This window comes from Aedes aegypti, chromosome 2, assembly GCF_002204515.2.
Source record: "Aedes aegypti strain LVP_AGWG chromosome 2, AaegL5.0 Primary Assembly, whole genome shotgun sequence".
Lineage (NCBI taxonomy): Eukaryota > Metazoa > Arthropoda > Insecta > Diptera > Culicidae > Aedes > Aedes aegypti.
In genome coordinates this window covers 227,122,018-227,141,213 of record NC_035108.1, presented here as the reverse complement: position 1 = coordinate 227,141,213, position 19,196 = coordinate 227,122,018, and the positions used below count along the sequence as shown (strand labels likewise).

At 36.4% G+C, this 19,196-nt stretch overlaps 1 protein-coding gene across 6 annotated transcripts in view; it reads right to left on the bottom strand.

The window, feature by feature from the left end:
- Positions 1-1,682: 1,682 nt before the first annotated feature.
- Positions 1,683-19,196, bottom strand: part of LOC5572042 (protocadherin-like wing polarity protein stan) — a 62,101-nt gene continuing 44,587 nt past the window's right edge. For 3 of the 6 annotated variants that reach the window (XM_001660097.3, XM_021844224.1, XM_021844226.1), the window contains 6 exons: positions 18,974-19,194; positions 18,379-18,915; positions 17,953-18,319; positions 7,857-7,926; positions 6,160-6,895; positions 1,683-2,512 (listed from right to left, as the gene is read on the bottom strand). In XM_001660097.3, coding sequence (XP_001660147.3) covers positions 2,479-2,512; positions 6,160-6,895; positions 7,857-7,926; positions 17,953-18,319; positions 18,379-18,915; positions 18,974-19,194 — 1,965 coding nt within the window. In that variant the 3' untranslated portion in view covers positions 1,683-2,478. Of the gene's footprint in view, positions 2,513-6,025; positions 6,091-6,159; positions 6,896-7,856; positions 7,927-17,952; positions 18,320-18,378; positions 18,916-18,973; positions 19,195-19,196 lie in introns of those variants that run through there. The other 3 variants (XM_021844223.1, XM_021844225.1, XM_021844228.1) reach the window with 3 other exon arrangements.

Below are 19,196 nucleotides of genomic sequence, written 5' to 3'. Positions count from 1 at the left end.
GTGTAATAATTGGCAATCTACCCTATATTGACATGCTTTACTCTATATCTGCCATTACAGTTGAATGTAAGCTGGAGGTGGCGCCACCATTGTTGAATTACGAATATACGTACACTAAAAAGCACATATCATTGCTACGTGAAAATCCACGTAAGCCGTAAAAGAAGTTCATTCTCTTGAACTCAACTGACGAAGGTAAACAATATTGGGCTAAGGATAGATGTTCACCTGTGGCATCTGCGTCAAAATCACGTATTAACTTGAATTTTTTTTTTTTTGACACTTTTTGTACTTATTGTGTGGCATACAAATTTGACTTCAAATTGATTATGCAGCCGAAAAATTAAAGAGACGTTATCATTCGGTGTTGTATGGATTACAATAAATCTTTCATTATTGCAATTTTCGAACGTAAGTGAGTATAGATGTTTTCCAAATACTATATTTCAACTTCTATAACCACTTTATAAGATAAGCTAAGGTAAAATCACGTAGATACTACGTTAAACTGCGGCGGAATGATAATTCATTAGTTCATTCTTAGTCACCTACGATCCACGTAAATAAAGAAAAAAAAATACGCCTTGACGTGTGGATTATTTTGAGTGTAGGTATTCAGCTCGTTATTCAGCTGTAGTAGCGCCACTTTACTGCAACCTTGACCTTCCGGTCGTCGCACATTTTACCACCGTCAATCATCCGCGAGCTGTGTATAAAAGTGAGCTTTTTTCATCAGTGTTGTACAAAATATAACAGCATGACTACTAATGGTAGATATAAAATAATGCATGCCTTTATATACATACTGCGTGAAGCTTCAGCTCGATAGTCACTTGGGATGTCGCGCATAAATAACACTCCTACGAGTTCATCATCACCACATGATAGATGCCATTGCAATGCATTGATAGAACTTAAATTTCCCAGTTTGCCTATCACACAATTTCTTCTGTTATTGTTGATCTTACTTGCACAGAAGGAGAAAACCGTAAATAAACGAATGCAACTTACAAAAATAAGACACAACCTTTATATAGACCTTATAATTCAATCCCATAATTAAAAAACAAAAACAACTTATTTACAATCTCAGCTATTATCATGACAAAAAAGCTGCCATTTCTCATTTTTGCGCTTCGTTTTCAAAATAGGAAACTAAAAAAGTTTTTCAATTTTTGGACTGAACATAATATTACAATCTTCACAGTATGCAAACAAAGCAGAACACGGTATGTCGCAACTAGCAGATTCAAATAATCGAATGTACATTGGATTTTTTTCGCAAGAGATCAGTTTATCAGTTTATTTATTAAACACCCGAATTTAAATTTGCATAATCGGAAGGTTTTAAAGTATTCTATGGGAATTTTTTTCAGTTTTTAGCTTTTTTTATACTAAAAAGCTTGAAAATCCTGTTTTGGCGTATTTTAGCCCATACAAAATGTATGGAAAAAAATCTCCATTAGAATATTTTAAAACCTTTTGATTATAAAAATATAGACCAGATACTGATCTAGGCGATGAATAAACATATTTTCAATCGATTTTTGAAATCAGTTAGTTCAGACACTGCGTGCAGCATACTGACATATTTATGATTTCTGGTTAATATTTCGAAAGAACGAAAACCTTTGTGGTAGGTACATTGGATCCTTGAGAAACTGTTTTTTCTAGCTATTTATCGTGAAGTACCCATATTTCTTGCGTGCTCCTAATTCCGCTCACTGCCACTTTAAAGATGTTTTGCTAAATAAATGTTTGTTGGTCATCATTTTTTATAATGGATCAATACATGAGTTCACTATTTTGATGTTTGAGCGGTGCAAAAATCACTCGTTTCCACGGTGACGTGAATAACACGGCACCGCTCAAAATTCAAAGAGTGAACTCGTGCATTGGTCCACACTCCTTCAGTCATGCTTACATAACATGCAATTACACAATCTAATATGTAAGTATCAACAAATATGAATAAAATGTCATTTAGCGAAATTAGGAGCGTGCGCGAAATATGGACGCATCACGGTATACCCTCTTCAAATATTGATGTCGGATTGTTCATTCTATTGATGCACAAATGCACAAATTATAACACAACTACATTAGGATAATTTGTTGAATGGGTCTTCCGAAAAAGTATGTAACGCTTATTACGCTTGCTATGACCCCCTTACTCTCTCAAGAAGCGAACCATGTTTTGTTCATGACGCCACTACTATTTGGAGGACATTTGTATAATACATCCAAACTTCAAAATTATCCTAAGGAAACAATCCTGAATGAATGGTCTATATTTTCAGTCTGCTTCGGATGAACATTGACGGTCGATATTTAGAAGACACATTTTTTACCAACCAGGAAGCAATAAAAAGCTGTGCTAAGCTTAACATAAATTTCTTAGCCTACGGTTGTTGCAATAGAATTTGTGCTTTTGAAATCACTTGTGATGTGAGGAATGCTACGCCAAACCGTTGGATCTCATACAGTTGTCTCGTCGTCATCGTTAGGTCCTCTAAAAATAGATAGGATAAATGATAAAAAATACTTACTGACAACACACTATATAAACATAAGATAACATCTAATTTGCGATCTACATAGTACTAATGAGTTACCGTAAAAGGGGTGACTTGCAACACACGGTAATTTACCATAATATTTCACTATAAAAAAAAGTTGAAAAGAAATGTCAGTTCAAACGGGAGTCGTTGTAGAAACTTTATGCAAGGAATTGGCGAGAAATCTCTTTAACGATTCCAGCAAACCAACCTTAAAACACAAATAGCAAAAGAAAACTTGTCATAAAACGGTCCTATAATATGTGCGGTCCACAATTCGAGTAGTGGATACAACGGAACTGCTCATATTTGCATAGTCGACGTAAGCGCCAAATGACCAAAATGCATTTTTACATTGATATGCATTCTTTACACTGGTTGGACATGCGAACAGCGCTTATTTGTTCTGACATATTTGAACTATAAGAAGAAAACGGATTGACGAGAGCACATACACCAACTTATCCGAAGAAACACCCGGTTTGCAGTGTTTATTCGGATAGTTTAGCGTTTAAACCAGGTTGCTATGATAGTGACCTGGTGTTTACGATAATTCATCCATATAATCGTTCATCAAACTCACTGATTAGACGGATAAAACGACGTATGCGTTTGACAAAGTGAGAAATGACACAGATGACAAAAGTGAGAAATTATTCAAAAAGTCTTCCCCAGTCAACTTTTGAATTTTAATCCTTAGCAAATGCACAGATTATTCGAGTAAAATTGTTGAAATATTCAAGAATGCAGCTGGGAACACAAAAACGCATTTTCCCAGCAAACATGGTGCTGGTGGTTACGTTGACCATGAAAATATGGATAGTAAAGCTTTTATTGTAATTATTTTTACAGATCAAGCTAACTCTTATAAACTTCTTGAAAACATAAAATGAGATAGATTCAATTTATATTTCTATGATTATATTTATTTTACAAAATTGTAGCAACATTTTTTAAATATTTAAATGTTCTCATGCAACAATTAGTTTTTATAAGATTTAGAGTTCTATAAAAGTTATATTTTTTGGTGGCTCTAAAACCCGTATTTATGATTTAAAACCCCATTCTCACATATAAAAATATCTCAATTAGTTCCATACAAATAAGTTATCAAAATTCTCTTATCCTGGCTCGCATGCTTTGAAGACATGAACAACAATACTTGAAAAGTGTGACTTATGAAAAATATCAACATTTTGTTGTAAAACACTAAAATACTATTGAGTGTTGCAAATTACTTCGCACGAGAACATTTAAAAATTTTCACCTTTTTTTTGTTTTTGATATGACAAAATAATTTTATACTTTGTCATCTCATTATGTGGGCATTAAGAGTTCAAATAATAATTTACTGAAATTATTTATGGTTTTGGTTGGTTGAAGGTGAAAAGTGTTCCAAGTCACCCTTTTTGACGGTACATAGAGTATCCAATGTTGAAACATTTGGAACAAGTATCGATATAGATATCAAAAATGATTGTAATGTTTGAAATGATAAAAGAAAATCATCAGCCTAAATGCTGAAACTAAATGCCTATGGGACAGATGCATATGCAATCGGGTGCGGCTTATTTTTCGAAATGTCCCAAAACCAAAAATTCGTGTGCTCTCCTGAATTCAAATCACATAAAAATGGAAACCTCAAATTTTGAGCCAAAAATATTAAGATTTAGAGGTGGCGCATGCGACTTGAAGGTGAATTTTCAAGTTATGAAATATGACCTTCAGTGAAGTCTTCATATCTTTGCTTTTTTTCAACCAATTTTGAAGCTTTAAAATTAAATTTATGAAAAGTTTGCTGAACATTAAACATTTGTCTAAAATCAAAACTAGTCTTAGTTAAAAGTAGTTTTCTCCAAATTTTTCCTCTTTTTACTAGAAAAAATCATGTTTGTTTGACCATAACTTCATGAATACTCAATTGATTCCAGATATTTTTACATGCTTTTGAAGCTTATTTAGTTGTTTTCATATAGTGTATAAAACAAATTAAATTAAAAAAAATGTTTGAATAAGTTATTTAACAAAAACTACTCAAAAACATGATCTTTAATAAAAAATAAAAAAATCAAATTTCTTCGAATTGTTGATTATTTTTCGCCAGAAATTACATTTTTACTGTTTAACTAAAGTTTATGAAGCATCTTGTTATAACTTCAAGTTGAAAAATTCATACATTTTTGAAAACTTCAAAAATATTTTTGTTTTAATATTCATGAAAAATTGCTCCAATGACCTTTCTGAAGGTTTAATGAATAAGAAAACTCAGTTTCAGCTTAAGTATTAATGTTTAACTGACAAAAATTTGAAAAATATTATATTTTACGTTGAAAATTCATGTTTTTAGGCAGTTTTGGCTGAATAAGTAAGTCAAAACAATTTTTAAATCAATATGTTTTGCCCACAACTTTAAACCTACTAAATTTGCTACAAAAAAATGTAAAAAGATTCAGAATCGTTCAAGTATTCATAAAGTTATAGTAAAACAAAACATTTTTAGTGAAAAGAAGAAAACTTTGGAGAAAACTACTTTTAACAAATAGCTTTAATTTTATACAAATTTAATATTGAGCAAACTTTTAATAAATTTAATTTTGAAAAGAATGATGCTAAAAGCTTCAAAATTGGTTGGAAAATAACAAAATTATGAAGACTTCACTGAAGATCATATTTCAAAATTTGAAAATTTACCTTCAGGTCGCATGCCCATCCTCTAAATCTTAATATTTTGGTTCAAAATTTGAGGTTTCCATTTTTATGTGATTTAAATTCAGGAGAGCACACGAATTTTTGGTTTTAAGACATTTCGAAGAATAAGCCGCACCGTAATATGCAAGTATGGGCATTACTTTGCTAGTATATAATAAAAACATCAGAATGTGTTGATTAACAATTGTAAGCAATTTTACAAAATATTAATATACGAAATAAAAAAGGTATAATAAAATTATGATTTCCACTGCCTCATAAGGCTGATACAAATATTTATTTTCTTTTATGTCACCACACCCCTCAAAAAGTCGAAAATATTGCTTTTGTTTGACTTTATAAGGTTTTCGAGGCAAAGAAACCGTTGAAACAACTACCCTATGGTAAACCTAAGTGAATTTCAAGCATGAGGTTTATTTATTGTCACCTTTTTTAAAAAGTAATTAAACAAAAAAATGTGGAATTAACTTTTTTTGCATTTAATTTTTTTGTTCCTTATTTATTTTTATCCCCCCCCCCCTCGTACCTTCCAAGTGATCTTGGACATAAAAGAAAATTGATATTTGCATCAGCTTAATGTAAATCATATTTTTTAGCAGGAACAAAACACTAAGCAAAATAAACAAAAAAAAAAATAAAACTGAAAAACAGTAGAAGTGCATTTAACCTATTTTCAAAATCGTAAATGAAATAAATGGATTCTATGCACGTTGTTTTGAAAACCAGTGTCGCAATTTAACATTAGTACTAAATCTTACTCTGATTTGGAAGGATTATCAAACGTTACGTTTATTCCAGACTTTTCAGTCGATCCCAACACCATCTGTTTAGTAAGAAATTTATTAGTATTCAATAATTCTACAAAAAAAAAAGTAATGGAAGGACTACTTACTCGTTATTATCGTTCAAATTCGTTAAAGGCGCCATTGGCTGTATTGAAGTAGGGTTGTTAAACCGATGCATTATTTGACCAGCTCCGTCGTTGGATTTCATTGTTGTGTGACTTGAATGGTCTTCTTCCGCTGTATACGGGAAATTGTATGGATTTTTATCCGACCCTTCTGACATACGGTCAGAATCAGCCCCCTGTTTGTGACGTTGATAATCATTTTTCAATAGTGATTGTACACTGGACTTGAATGATCCATGTGGATCAGTCCGAGGACTGTACAAGTCTGGAGCTATACGCTCCTTTGACATGTACGGTGATTCAGCCTTGTAGCCAAGTGTTCTGGATCTTTCGTAGAGAGATTCTTTGAAACCATATGGGCTCTCATGATTATACGATCGCATGTGATTGATAACTTGCGTTGATCCAGATAAATGGTTCATGCCTCCACCTGCGACGTAAGACATTGTTTCATGATGATGGCTTTCTTCGTAATCTCTGTATCCTTCAGTTGTATACTTGTCGTTGCCATGATTGCCATACTTATCATTTCTTAAATCTTGATTTGAATAGTTATAGCTCTCCTGGATATTTTCCAGTATTGAAGGTGGCATGTTCATGCGATTTTGGTGTAAATATGATGTATCCGTTATATCTGGATTGGGCAAGACATTTGCAGCCCCAGAATTGTGAGGATGGGCTTCATTATCAGATCCAGTTTCCTGAGACCAACGTCCAGCTTAAAAATAGAATAATACAATTACGCTATAGAAGAATCATGAAAAAATTCTAAAACTATTTTTCATATGAAACTGATTTAGCATTTTACTCAGCTACAGCACACAGATATTGAGTGTTCTCTAAAAATTTGAGCTTATTCTTATAAAACTAAGACACTTAAAATTGGTATAGTCATTACTATGGGAAAATAAGGTGATTCATTCACTCAATCAAAGTTCCTTTCCTTTTGTTAGTTTAAGATGTACTGTTTTTTTTTTTGTCAGTAGCGATAGGGGTAGTACTGGGACTTTTAATCTGCCATAAGCTCATTTTTTCAACATTTGCTTTTATAATCCTCTATTACGTTCATCACACAGACGTTCTGTGTGAAATGTAATAAACACATATGTATACTTTTCATTATATCACTTCACTATCACAGTTACAATTTTTTTTTATCAAAATTACATCACACTGCTTTCATAATCATTAATTTGTATTACCATTTACCATTACTAAATAATCAAAGGGTAATCAAACTACGATTTAGCACTACGATCAAGAAAGTTATAGTAGAAAAATAAAATCACTTCGATCAATTCTACTGCACTTACTGTCATTATGAACACCTTTATCATAAATGTGTTAAGAGCTAGGCAATAGTTTTTATATTCAGCGATAATATTCCCATAGAAAATCCCATATTGGAAGTTCGTGCAGTGTCAATTTGCTTTCAAATAAGCTCTAATTTTTGGGGAAAACACTCAGAATATGGACAAGAATCGAAATAGCGGTGTGAAGTAAATACGATACAGAGTATGCAAAATTTGAACATTTGAACATTGTCCTATATCTAAATAACTTCCTGAAGGGTCGTTGTATAGGTTATTTCATCTCTGCATTAGAAAGTAAGAATGCCGAAAAAGTAAGAATAGAAGAAAAGTAACGTTTAGATTAGATGAGAAACATGTAAAAATTACCATTTGTATTTCCTATGTATGATTCTGGAGCCTGACTCGACCATCTCGTAGCATTAATGTTGGGGAAAAGCTGAAAATAAAAAATAAATAAATTTACATTGCTATAGGGTTGCTGATCCAATGATAGTGTGTGTCCAAAAATAGTGGTAGTGCTATAAACCGCGTGTTATAGGTAATTTTTATTTTTGTGTGTATTTTCCTAAAACACTGAACCAAGTAATCATGTCCGATTTATCTGAAAACACATATAGTTTTTTCCCACATAAGTTTTCGCATAACGCTCATCAATTTACCACATAAACTTGTAAGATTTTGTTTTAATTAGATTCATCTGAAAAATATACATACATTTCATTCAAATTGAAGATATGAACCATTGTATGTTGCCAATGAATCTTATGTTATTCTAATATGTTAATATATAATAATAATATATAATGTTATATATTATGTTAATATAATCAGATGGAAAATATTAATATTGTCAATGGTTTTTATATGACAATATAATAAGTTTGCGACGATTTCATTTCAGGTTTGTAGTAGAATTAACAATATAATTATAATTGAAACAATATTCATTTAATAAATTATCAATTACATTGCATAGCAAATCATTTTAATGTATATGATTATAACTTAAAAAATCACATCATATACTTCTAGGCGTTTCTGTTCCTTTCGTTCTTGTTCCCAAGTGATATTTCCTGTAAATTTAATTCCAAAGTTGATTTACGTTCAATTTGTGTTATGAATATTTTACTTACCCATCTTTCACATATTCGTTAACTATTTGACAGTTCCAATTCATGTCGCTTATAATCTAAACTGACTTAAATCCATCACAATGAAATTATCAGACCCAAATTCGCCGTCACGAAAGTACGAATCAAATACGACAATAGTAAGACTGAATTTTCACATCGGAAAATCACTTAACATTCATCGATACATTCGATAAATGTATCAATCATCAATAATGATAAGCTAGTCTTTGCAAGTTCCTTGATTAGGATGTAAAAAATTTCATCATTGCTAGAGACTATCATATTTTTGATTTGTTTAATATTAGTTCTCACTTTCTCCGAATTTGCCCAGCAACACCTATCCCTACTTCCTCGTGGTACTGGCCGGTGGGAAATTTGGTCGTAGGCTGACAGGCAAACCACCACACCCTCCTTTTGGTTCTGCAAACCTGGAGCGTCTGTACTCCATGTTAGGAGCGGCTCTCAACAGCGTATGTTCCCCATGTCAGGGACGGCTGATCATCGTCCGAGTGCCAGAGAAGGACTCTAAGCTAAACTGCGCGCTATGGCCCTCCGTACATTTAGAGGGAATGGTCTTCCGGAAATCTAGAGGGTTGATATCAGGCCCTGAAAGCTAACCGTAAAAATACACCAGCCCAGGAACGTCAACGAGATAATAAGAACCAGAACAGTCGGCAAGGACCACAGCGACGGAAATGGACTAGCGGTTGGAAACTCGGTACGTAGAGCTGCAAATCTCTCAACTTCATCGGAAGCACACACATACTCGCCGATGTACTGAAGGTCCGCGGTTTCGGCATCGTAGTGCTGCAGGAGGTGTGCTGGACATATTTGATGATGCGAACGTTTATAGGTAACCAGAGCTACGGCAACACACGTGAGCTGGGAACAGCTTTTATAATGGTGGGTAATATGCAAAGGCGCGTGATCGGGTCAACCAAAGAATGTGCAAGCTAAGATCAAAGGCCGGTTCTACAACTTCAGCATAATAAACTTGCATAGCCCTTACTCCGGAAGCACTTATGACAAGGACGAATTTTACGCGCAGCTCGAACGCGAGTACGACCGCTGTTCAAGCCACGACGTCAAGATCATCATAGGAGATTTGAACGCTCAGGTTGGCCAGGAGGAGGAGTTCAGACCGACGATTGGAAAGATCAGCACCCACCGGCTGACGGACGAGAACGGCCTACGATTGATAGATTTTGCCGCCTCTCAGAATATGGCCATTCGTAGCACCTACTTTCAGCACACCCTCCCGTATCGGTACACCTGGAGATCACCACAGCAGACGGAATCACAAATTGACCAAGGAACTTCTCCGATATAACCGACATCAGAACCTATCGTGGCGCTAACATTGACTCTGATCACTATCTAGTGATGGTGAAACTGCGCCCAAAACTATCCGTCATCAACAATGTACGGGATCGACGCCCGCCTCGGTATAACCTTGCGCGACTGGCCTAACTGAACGTCACCGCCGCAAACGCGCAGCATCACGAAGTAGCGTTGCCGGAAGAGGGCGAGCTGGAGCACCATAAAAGCAGCCACCAACAACGCAGCCGAAAGCATCTTCGGGTTCGTGGAAAGGAGGACATGTAACGATTGGTTCGACGAAGAATGCAGGCAGGTTTTGGAGGAGAAGGAGACAGCGCGGGCTGCAATGCTGCAGCAAGGAACGCGACAAAACGTGGAGCGATATAAATATGGGGAAATAGGAAGTAGGAATAAATATGGAAGCATCTTGACCAGGGTTTCTTAACCGGTGGTCCGCGGACCCCCAGGGGTCCGTAAAGAATCATCAAGGGGTCCGCGAAGCCGTTGTAAATAGATGTCGTATTTTTGGTTTTGATGAATATAATTGAGAATTTTTTCAATTGGCTTGTTTTGCAAGAGAGTATCATTACCGAGTTGCAGTATGTATTTTTGAAATGTTGTTTTTTTTTAACTACTGAAATACTGATTTTTCAATGACTTTCTGTCTATAAGAGATTGCAAATTAGATATATGTTTCTTATCGGTGTTGCTTAAGTATTTTCCAGGAAAAATTTTAAAATGCAATTAATAGCGTTTCTATAAAAAATCATAGCATATTTTCGGCTTTAATCTTGTTAAATTTCATCAGGAATTTATGTTGTATTTATGTGTCAATTCCCGGTAGAATCCTAGTACTGACAGGATAAAAAATTCTAAATTTTAATTGTTTTGACTCAAACCATCATCAGAATGTTTTCGAATCTATCAGCAGTGCTTTTGAAGAGATTATCAACTGTAGTAGTGATCTTTTACAGATTTCGGCGATGATTTGGGACGGATGTTTGACAAGGCATTCTAAGAGTTTCTGTCGTTTTTTGTGGTAATTATATCCCACTAGTAGATTTCTAAAAATATTCTTGGCAGTTTATTGGTGATTTATTGTAGATATCAGGATTGTTAACGTTAATCAACGATTAACGCCGTTTCGTTAATTCGTTGACGTTGATTTCAACGATTAACGGAACTACCGTTGATTTTTAAGAACCGTTGATTAACGATAACGTAAAAGTTGATTTAACGTCAACGACAAAGCGTTATTTCTAATGTTAACTTTTTCGTCTTGTGACAAGATGACTTGTTGTATTTTCTTACACTTTTGTTCTCTTTGTCTCGGGTAGTTTTTTTTTTCGAAAACCTATTAGGCTGTGGTTTCGAATCTCATTTGAGCAAGTCGATTTTTTTCATAATTTTACTAATAAATTGTACATATTAACACTTTGCAACATTTTTTTGGGTGCTGAACAAGATAGTTGGTGGATGTTTGACAGTTTAGTGTACTTACTCAGTTTGATTGTAATTTTGAGCAGCATTGATTTTATTTGACTCAATGCTTATGATCTATATCTTTTTTTTTATGGTATTCAGTTGGAGCTGCCTGACAGCTTAACTTGTCAAGGCTGAACCCTCGGTCTGGCTTTTGCCAAGTTTCCCCTCTACCAGGACCAATACTCAGACGGACTAGGCAATGGCGCCCACATGAACACTGCTTTTTTATTAGTATTGTGACGTGGTAGTTTTTGAAAAGTACCCATACTCCCTTGCTTCTGAGAAAAGGAAGCACTGTGAAAATCAGCAGCTCCATCAGAATTTGTTTGAAATAGTAGTGTAGTAGTGTCATTACTAATACTGTCTAGTCGAAATGGTTTTGAATAATTTGTCATTCAAGTTGTATTCTGATTACTCCTGTCTTTTACGTAAGATTAGAGTCTTGAATGTCAATTGTCAAGTCTTAACAAAATAAGGCTGTTTAGTAGTAGTTCTAGTTAATTTCATTTTTGTTGTTAAAAGTATTTATTGGTCATTACGTTCATGTATCCTAGTCGCTTTCCTCGTCTGTTCAACAATTTTTCGAAACTAGCAAGTGTACCCTAATGATCGATCTCAGCGTCTTACTTTCCATAGTCATTTATATAGTGAATATTGAAGAGTAAAGTTACCTTAGGCTTCTATTACAGTCTCCTACAAGATTCACTTTTCGGTAGCAAATGCAATGCTTCACAACGCCTACTTTCTACTTGTAAATTTTGCGAAAATGAAGCTGGAATTAGATTATTTATACCGCTGTTACAAATGAGGTATTTCTTATTATGGCAATGTAAAAACCATATTAAAATAAGATTGTCGCCACTTATTTCTACTCAGTGAAACTACTAGTCATTTTCCTAAGAGTTCCTAAGCATTCCCTACGTCGTATATGATAAAGATGTGTCTAGCTAGCTAATAGTAAGAGTGGCTACGGATCATTCTGGTTAGCAAAAGGCAAACTGAACGTCACCAATAGTATTAATGTCCACTTCGAATAGATTAATTATTTGAAATGGGCATCAATTCTATCAATGACGCAGAATGTCCGTTGGATCACATCCGAAATATTATTGCGTCTATGCAATATGAATTATGACGCGGCTTTAAGCAAAAAATTCCAAAATGTGATACCACCACTACAGGTTACGCCTTTGGTTTCCATCATATGGGCTAATGGATTATGCCCTCCCATCGCGGCAAGGTCGCATAACCAAGGGGAGGGCTCAATGCTTATGATCTATATCATATCTATATAAATTCTTGATTTTCATAAAATTTGATTCCAAGAATGTAAATTTCAAGGGGTCCGCGAGATGTTTCTATAATATTGAAGGGGGCCGCGGCTACAAAAAGGTTGGGAACCACTGATCTTGACGGACGGACGTGAGGCGATTGACAGGTGGAAGCAGCACTACGATGAACACCTGAATGACACGGAGAACACAGGCGCAAAGGGTCACGACAGCGGAGGAAGTGACTAAGTTAGCACGGCGGATGACCTGTTCCCACATCGGGGAAATGTATCGGTCTAATAAGACCGGTAGTACTCTATGGACATGAAGCATGGACCATGCTGGAACAGGACCTGCAAGCACTTGAAGTGTTCGAACGAAGGGTTCTTAGGACCATCTTTGGCGGTGTGCAGGAGTACGGTGTGTGGCGGCGGAAAATGAACCACGAGCTCGCTAGGCTCGGCGAACCCTGTATCCAGAAGGTGGCGAAAGGTGCGTTGGTCAGGGCATGTTGCAAGACTACCGGACAACAACCCTGCAAAGATGGTGTTCGCGTCGAATCCGGTTGGTAAAAGAAGGCGGGGAGCACAGCGAGCGAGGTGGCTTGATCAGGTGCAACAAGATGTGGAGAGCGTGGGCCAAAATCGAAGTTGGAGGGACACAGCCATGGACAGAGTAAATTGGCATAACATCGCTAACGAGGTATCACCAAACTAATTGATGTAACATCAAGTAGATAAATTCTTACAAATCCTGAGTAACATGATTTTGAATTGGGGATGGTACACAGATTATGTCACGCTAAATTTCAACTTTTTTGAACCCCCGACCCCCCCCCCCTTGTCACACTTTTTGTATGAGTCCTCCAAAAATTTTGTAAGGCTTTTCACGCTTGGCTCGACCCCCTCCCTTGGAGCTTGACGTAATTTGTGCATGACCACTTGGGCTAATGAGTCGTAAACTAAAATTGTGCGCGCTTGCAAACTGCATAGCAAGTGTTTGAGCTTTTTCGCAATTAGTTAGTAATGATTTGCTTCCTCTTTCAATTCCGGAATTGGCTTTTGAGGTATTCTCGATGTTTTAGGTAATATCCAAAATGCCTTAGAGCCAGGGTTTAATTGAAAAATTGAAAATTATTGAGAAAGAATTTTGGTTATTTCGGCTCGTGAATAATTGAAAGTGGAGCGGATAGGATTGATAATCGTTCCATGGGATATTTGCAATGTGACAGGAACCAGATTAGAATAATTCTTGACAACACTATTTCTCCAACCAATCAGGAGTCAATCTCTCAACTACCTGTCTCAGGTGTTTGTAAACAAAACGGCCAGCCCTTCCTCGCCTAGCAATGAGAATATATACCGAGGTGTGGAAAAGACATTTAGTGTGCGTGACATCCGTGTGCGGTGCAAAATGTTTCACAACTACAAGCCAATGAGCTCCCATAAGAAGCCATGTAAGTGACGTAGTTATTTTTTTTTACATTTTTTCTCCTTACTAATACATAGCCATTGCTTCTTCTTCCACACCTTGGTATATATTCTCATTGCTCGCCTACCCTGTCTGGTATTCTCCACAAAGTAAGTATAATGTGTCACCTTATTAAACCCGCTGTTCAGTTTGACAACAGTCCACAGGAAACTGAAGCAGTGGCAGCGGTATGCACAACGAGAGCTCCGCCCATCCAACCAATGACAACGACAACGACGACGATCCGACACCGAATCATTGTGCTATAAAAGCAAGGGCCGAACTGCGCAACGGAGTCAGTTTTTGTTCACCCGTCAGCGTAACAACAGTCGAGCGTGAAGTCCTGAGCCGTCATCCAGCCGAAGCCGAGTTGGCGAACCGTGATCATCGCGAGCAAATCGAACTCGACTGCCAACGCGAGTGATTCGGTTATAAAACCGAAAGCGTGTGTGACGCAACAGTTAGTTGTTCGCGAGCCGCCATACAGTGCGAATCGAAAGGATAGCCGTCTGCCGGCTGAAGAATAAGTTAAGAAAACCAGAGAGAATGAATACAACGGTGTATTATATATATAATAAGTATTCTTTCGTGTTTGATTTCCGACCACCCTTCATCCAGTGCCCATCCATCAAATAGTTTCATGTCAATTTGGGAATAATATTCACTCGAGTTGTTAAGGAAAAATTCACAAATGGAGTCACTGGTTGCTGCTAGCTAGAGGGCTAGTCCAGCTGAACCGGATCGAGGCTTCATGAGGCGAAGCCCATCCAGCGTCGGAAGGAACATAGAGTCCTTTACCCATCCCGCTCGGTTCTTGAGGGAACGCGAGCCACTCAGTTTTGCCAGTGCAGTGCAGTCCACCCGCCTTGATTATTTTTTTGTTTGACGTCAAGCATTTGTAGACCATTCTAGATTAGATGTAAGTACATTTTCTGTTGGGGTTTTCCGTTGATAAAGAGACGGAATAGAAGTTACCTGTGGCGGTATAAGCATGGGTATTTCCATTCAATTTTAAACAATTTATTTTTTTTTCCTAGAATTTAAAAAAGTATTGATTTTACTGAAAAGTAATTTTGTACGCTTCATCGCGGGATGAATAGAAACATGCAACATTTTAATTATCAAGTTATATTTGAGCCTAATAAAATTGTTTTTTATCCACACGGTTTAAGTTGTCAACATTCACATACCTACTTCGGAGAGTGTTTCTATTCGACCTATTTTACAGTACGTAGGAAGAACGTCATCAACAGCTCAAGAACAACAAGGCATTTAAATAGGATGGTAACGGAGGGGAAAGGTTGGCCACTTGTCCGCATGAAATATCATAGACAAGAATAGCTGTTTCGGGAAGGTCACAACGTCACAACGAGCGATAATGAACGGTGTACAAAGTTCTTGGGCAAACACTTCCGTTCGTTTGAATCTCACTGAGTGCAAGAAAAACTTATGGACTGTCGTCTTCCCGATCACATGGGATTTGAGCCACCATATGATCTTACAAAATAGCTGTGCAATAACAACTGGATTTTATACCCTATAACGGTTGTGGACAACAAGCGTGATTACGTATAGTAACTTGTAGGACCGCTTTAAGATTAACTCTGAATACCGTGAACGTACCATATTTGACGCGGGTCCAAACTTGACGCATTTTCTTATTAATTTTATTATAAATTAATTCTAGTTCAAAATAGCATTCAAAAAATTATTCCTAAATCTTCATTTACATGTTATTGAAAGATTTCAACCAAAAAAAGTTTAGTTTTGATTAATAATGGGCAAAAAATAAAAATTATTTGAAAATGCATCCGACAAGTGCGTCAATTTTGTCATTCCTTAGTGAATGTGCTAAATATTGTTAATCAATTTTCATGAAAATATTGTGCTGTTTTACAGCAATATCATCAACAACAGTCAGTAATATTCTTTTATTCATAAATTGACGTCGAAAATTTTCTATTTTTAAGGTTTAAGACATATTTTTGTATGAAAATCTTGTGCGTCAAGTTAGGAACACAATGTTCCTAATTATTTGCTATTTTGTTCAGCATGTTTTATTGAATCGAAAATAGGAAAAGAAATATTTATGGTGCTGGCATACAAAAAATCCGTCCGCAGAACAACCCAATGCTTTATGTAATCACATGTAAAGGGTCATCCATAGATTACGTCACGTTTTTAGGAAGAGGAGGAGGTTCAGATAAACGCAACGATTTATACAAAATATTCGCACTTTTCATAAAATAAATGTGGCCAAGGTTGAGAGGGGTTGATGGTTGAAAATTGTACAATTTATCGCGGTTCATGGACGTCTTCTAATGTTTCAAGGTAGCTTCAATAAATGCGTCAGGAGGTGAGGTGTAGGTTCAATGGTTTGTTTCGTATAATTTATACAATAGGGGGTGTCCATGAGATACGTGTCACAAAAACATACTATTTTCTACAAAAACCCCGCCCATCCGCCCTACGTCTCACTTTTTATATAGAGCCTTCAAAAAACTTGTGTGATTCGTCACATCTTGCAGAACACCTCCTTCCCCCTAATAACATGACGTACTTAATGTATGACCGCATATATGGTTCTCGATCTATTTCGAGGCCCATACTGCCGTTGGTTCTACCGTAGAACTTCTACGCATATTTGTCCCCCGGTCCATAAGGGTGACATAGAACATGGGACAAGTAGGCGTAGTTCACGTGTTATAAGTAACGAAGATTCTAAAACGGCCATTTTTGGAACCGGTTGTTTTCGTTCTAGTTTTTGACTAATTTGTCCTTATTTTAGCAACTACCTTCCCCGCAACATAGTTTTCAAACCTCTCCCTTGTTTGATATCACGACGAAAATACATTAAACTAAACTATAATGCTTAACTATGGATTGAACTCAATCGCCGGTTTTATTTTCTACACTAACTAAACTGCCCATAACTGCATATTTGTAACATTGAACAAAAGTAGGCATTGAGTAAATGGAGCACCAAGTGTGCGTTTTGTGGCAGCATGGGTAGAAACTAAAATTTATAAAAATTCCTAAGAACTCAAAAATGCTTATTTGAGGCTGAAATTGTGTACAGCTAATATTGCATATTAGGTGAATAGTCAAAAAATATTTCTGATGGAAATTTCATTGCTACTACATTACTAAGCGCATATATAATCTCAATGTGACTGTTATGCGGTTATAATTACCAATGTGACAAAACAACTTGGTATTTTTTTCGAATTTTCTAGAACAATCTCAGAGACTTCAATAAGTTGATCGAAAGTATTTGTCATTTGATGACTCTCCCCGGTATTAACTCCAAATTGTCAAAAATGTCGAATGTGACTGTTATGCAGTTATGGGCAGTAAACGCATAGCAAAAGTACTACCGGATGACGTCATTCAAAACTTTTTCCAAAGGTTCTAACTTTTCTGTTCACTCAAAAGCGCTTTTTTCAATTAATTGAACTATTGAATACTGAAATTCTTGTATATTTTAAAATTTGGCAATATTTTTTAAGTGCGTCAAATAAGGAACATAGTGCGTCAAATTAGGCACATTGAAGAATTGATGCGTCAATTAAGGAACCTAATGTAATCCACAAAAAGTCAATCAAACATGAAGAAAAAAAAGTTTAATATTTTTTTACTGATTTTTCCCTAACTCTATAATAGTTGAGCTAGCATAGGTTCAAATTTCAACAAAATCGGACAGATTTAGACAATTTGACAAGTGTTTGAATTTAGAATTTTCTTAACCGCGTCAAATATGGTACGTCCACGGTACCAACGTACCTGAGGACTCTGAACGACATGTAATTCCGGTGGCGTAGTGACCACATGCTCTGTAATGTTCGGCAGGTAGCTGGTAGAACAAACTGCAGAGCTACGATGTGTGCTGCTATTACGACCAACACGTGATTCTTCGTCATCACTTGAATGACTAGACGCAAGCTCCAGGCTTCTGCCATCTGTTTCGCTACCGGAATCCGAATCTCGTCGATGGCGTCGTACTTTTCTACCGTGCGGCGAACTGTCGCTTGATTCTTTGATTTTGCGCAAAGCATTTCCTTCATATCCACGCATGTATGACGGCACACCATCGCTATTAGAATTATAGTTCGATGTGGACGTTGATGTGTGTCGGAACTGTCCATCACTTCTGTAATTTTGTTATAGATGAAAATTAATATAAATGAAAATGTATTGGACAACACAAACCTGTATGGACTTGAGCTGGTCTTCGCAGTGCTTCGAGATGTCGTACTAGATGTGCTAATTCCTATATTTCGTCGTGCAGTCTCGTACTGACTGGCAAAACCTGGAGTTTTTGACGTTTGTCCAATATTTTGAGAACTACTGCTAACCACCAGAGATGAATCAAGTAAAGGTACTTTCCTCCCTAAACATCTTAAAAATGTCCTGTGGAGATTCTCTCGTACGCGTTTATTGATCACACAATACCCAATAATGGAGAAAAGGGCATGTATAATTACAACTGCTGATAGCAACACCTTCAACGTCTGTGAGCTCTCTGATGCTGCTAAAACTGCTAAAACCCACATTATTCCCATCAATGGCAGTGAAACTACAGAAAGCCACAGCAGAGTCCGAAGATTTCCAAATCCCAACACATGATCCTTTATCGTAAAGGCAGCCTTCACCGAAAGGAATAAGATTAACAGATCTACAATAGACATCACGACGATCGGTCCAACTAACCACCATATTACCGATTCGTACAGCGATAACCAGCAGCTGAAAAAAAAAAATCAGTTGGTTTAATTCATATGATTATTATTAGTTTTATACATACAACATATTGTTTCCGTATTCGTGTACCCGGACTCCTACAGAAAGTCCTACCAGCAAAGCCGGGGCTCCATATCCTAACGTGTAGTAGAAACCCATAGGACCATGGTTGATGTCACGCATTTCTGTCAACATGCGATATAAGTGCACGCAATCTACTGTAGTCCAAGCGAATGCTGCCAGCCATGCATAATGTAAAACAATCGCAACCAGTTTGCAAGAGAACT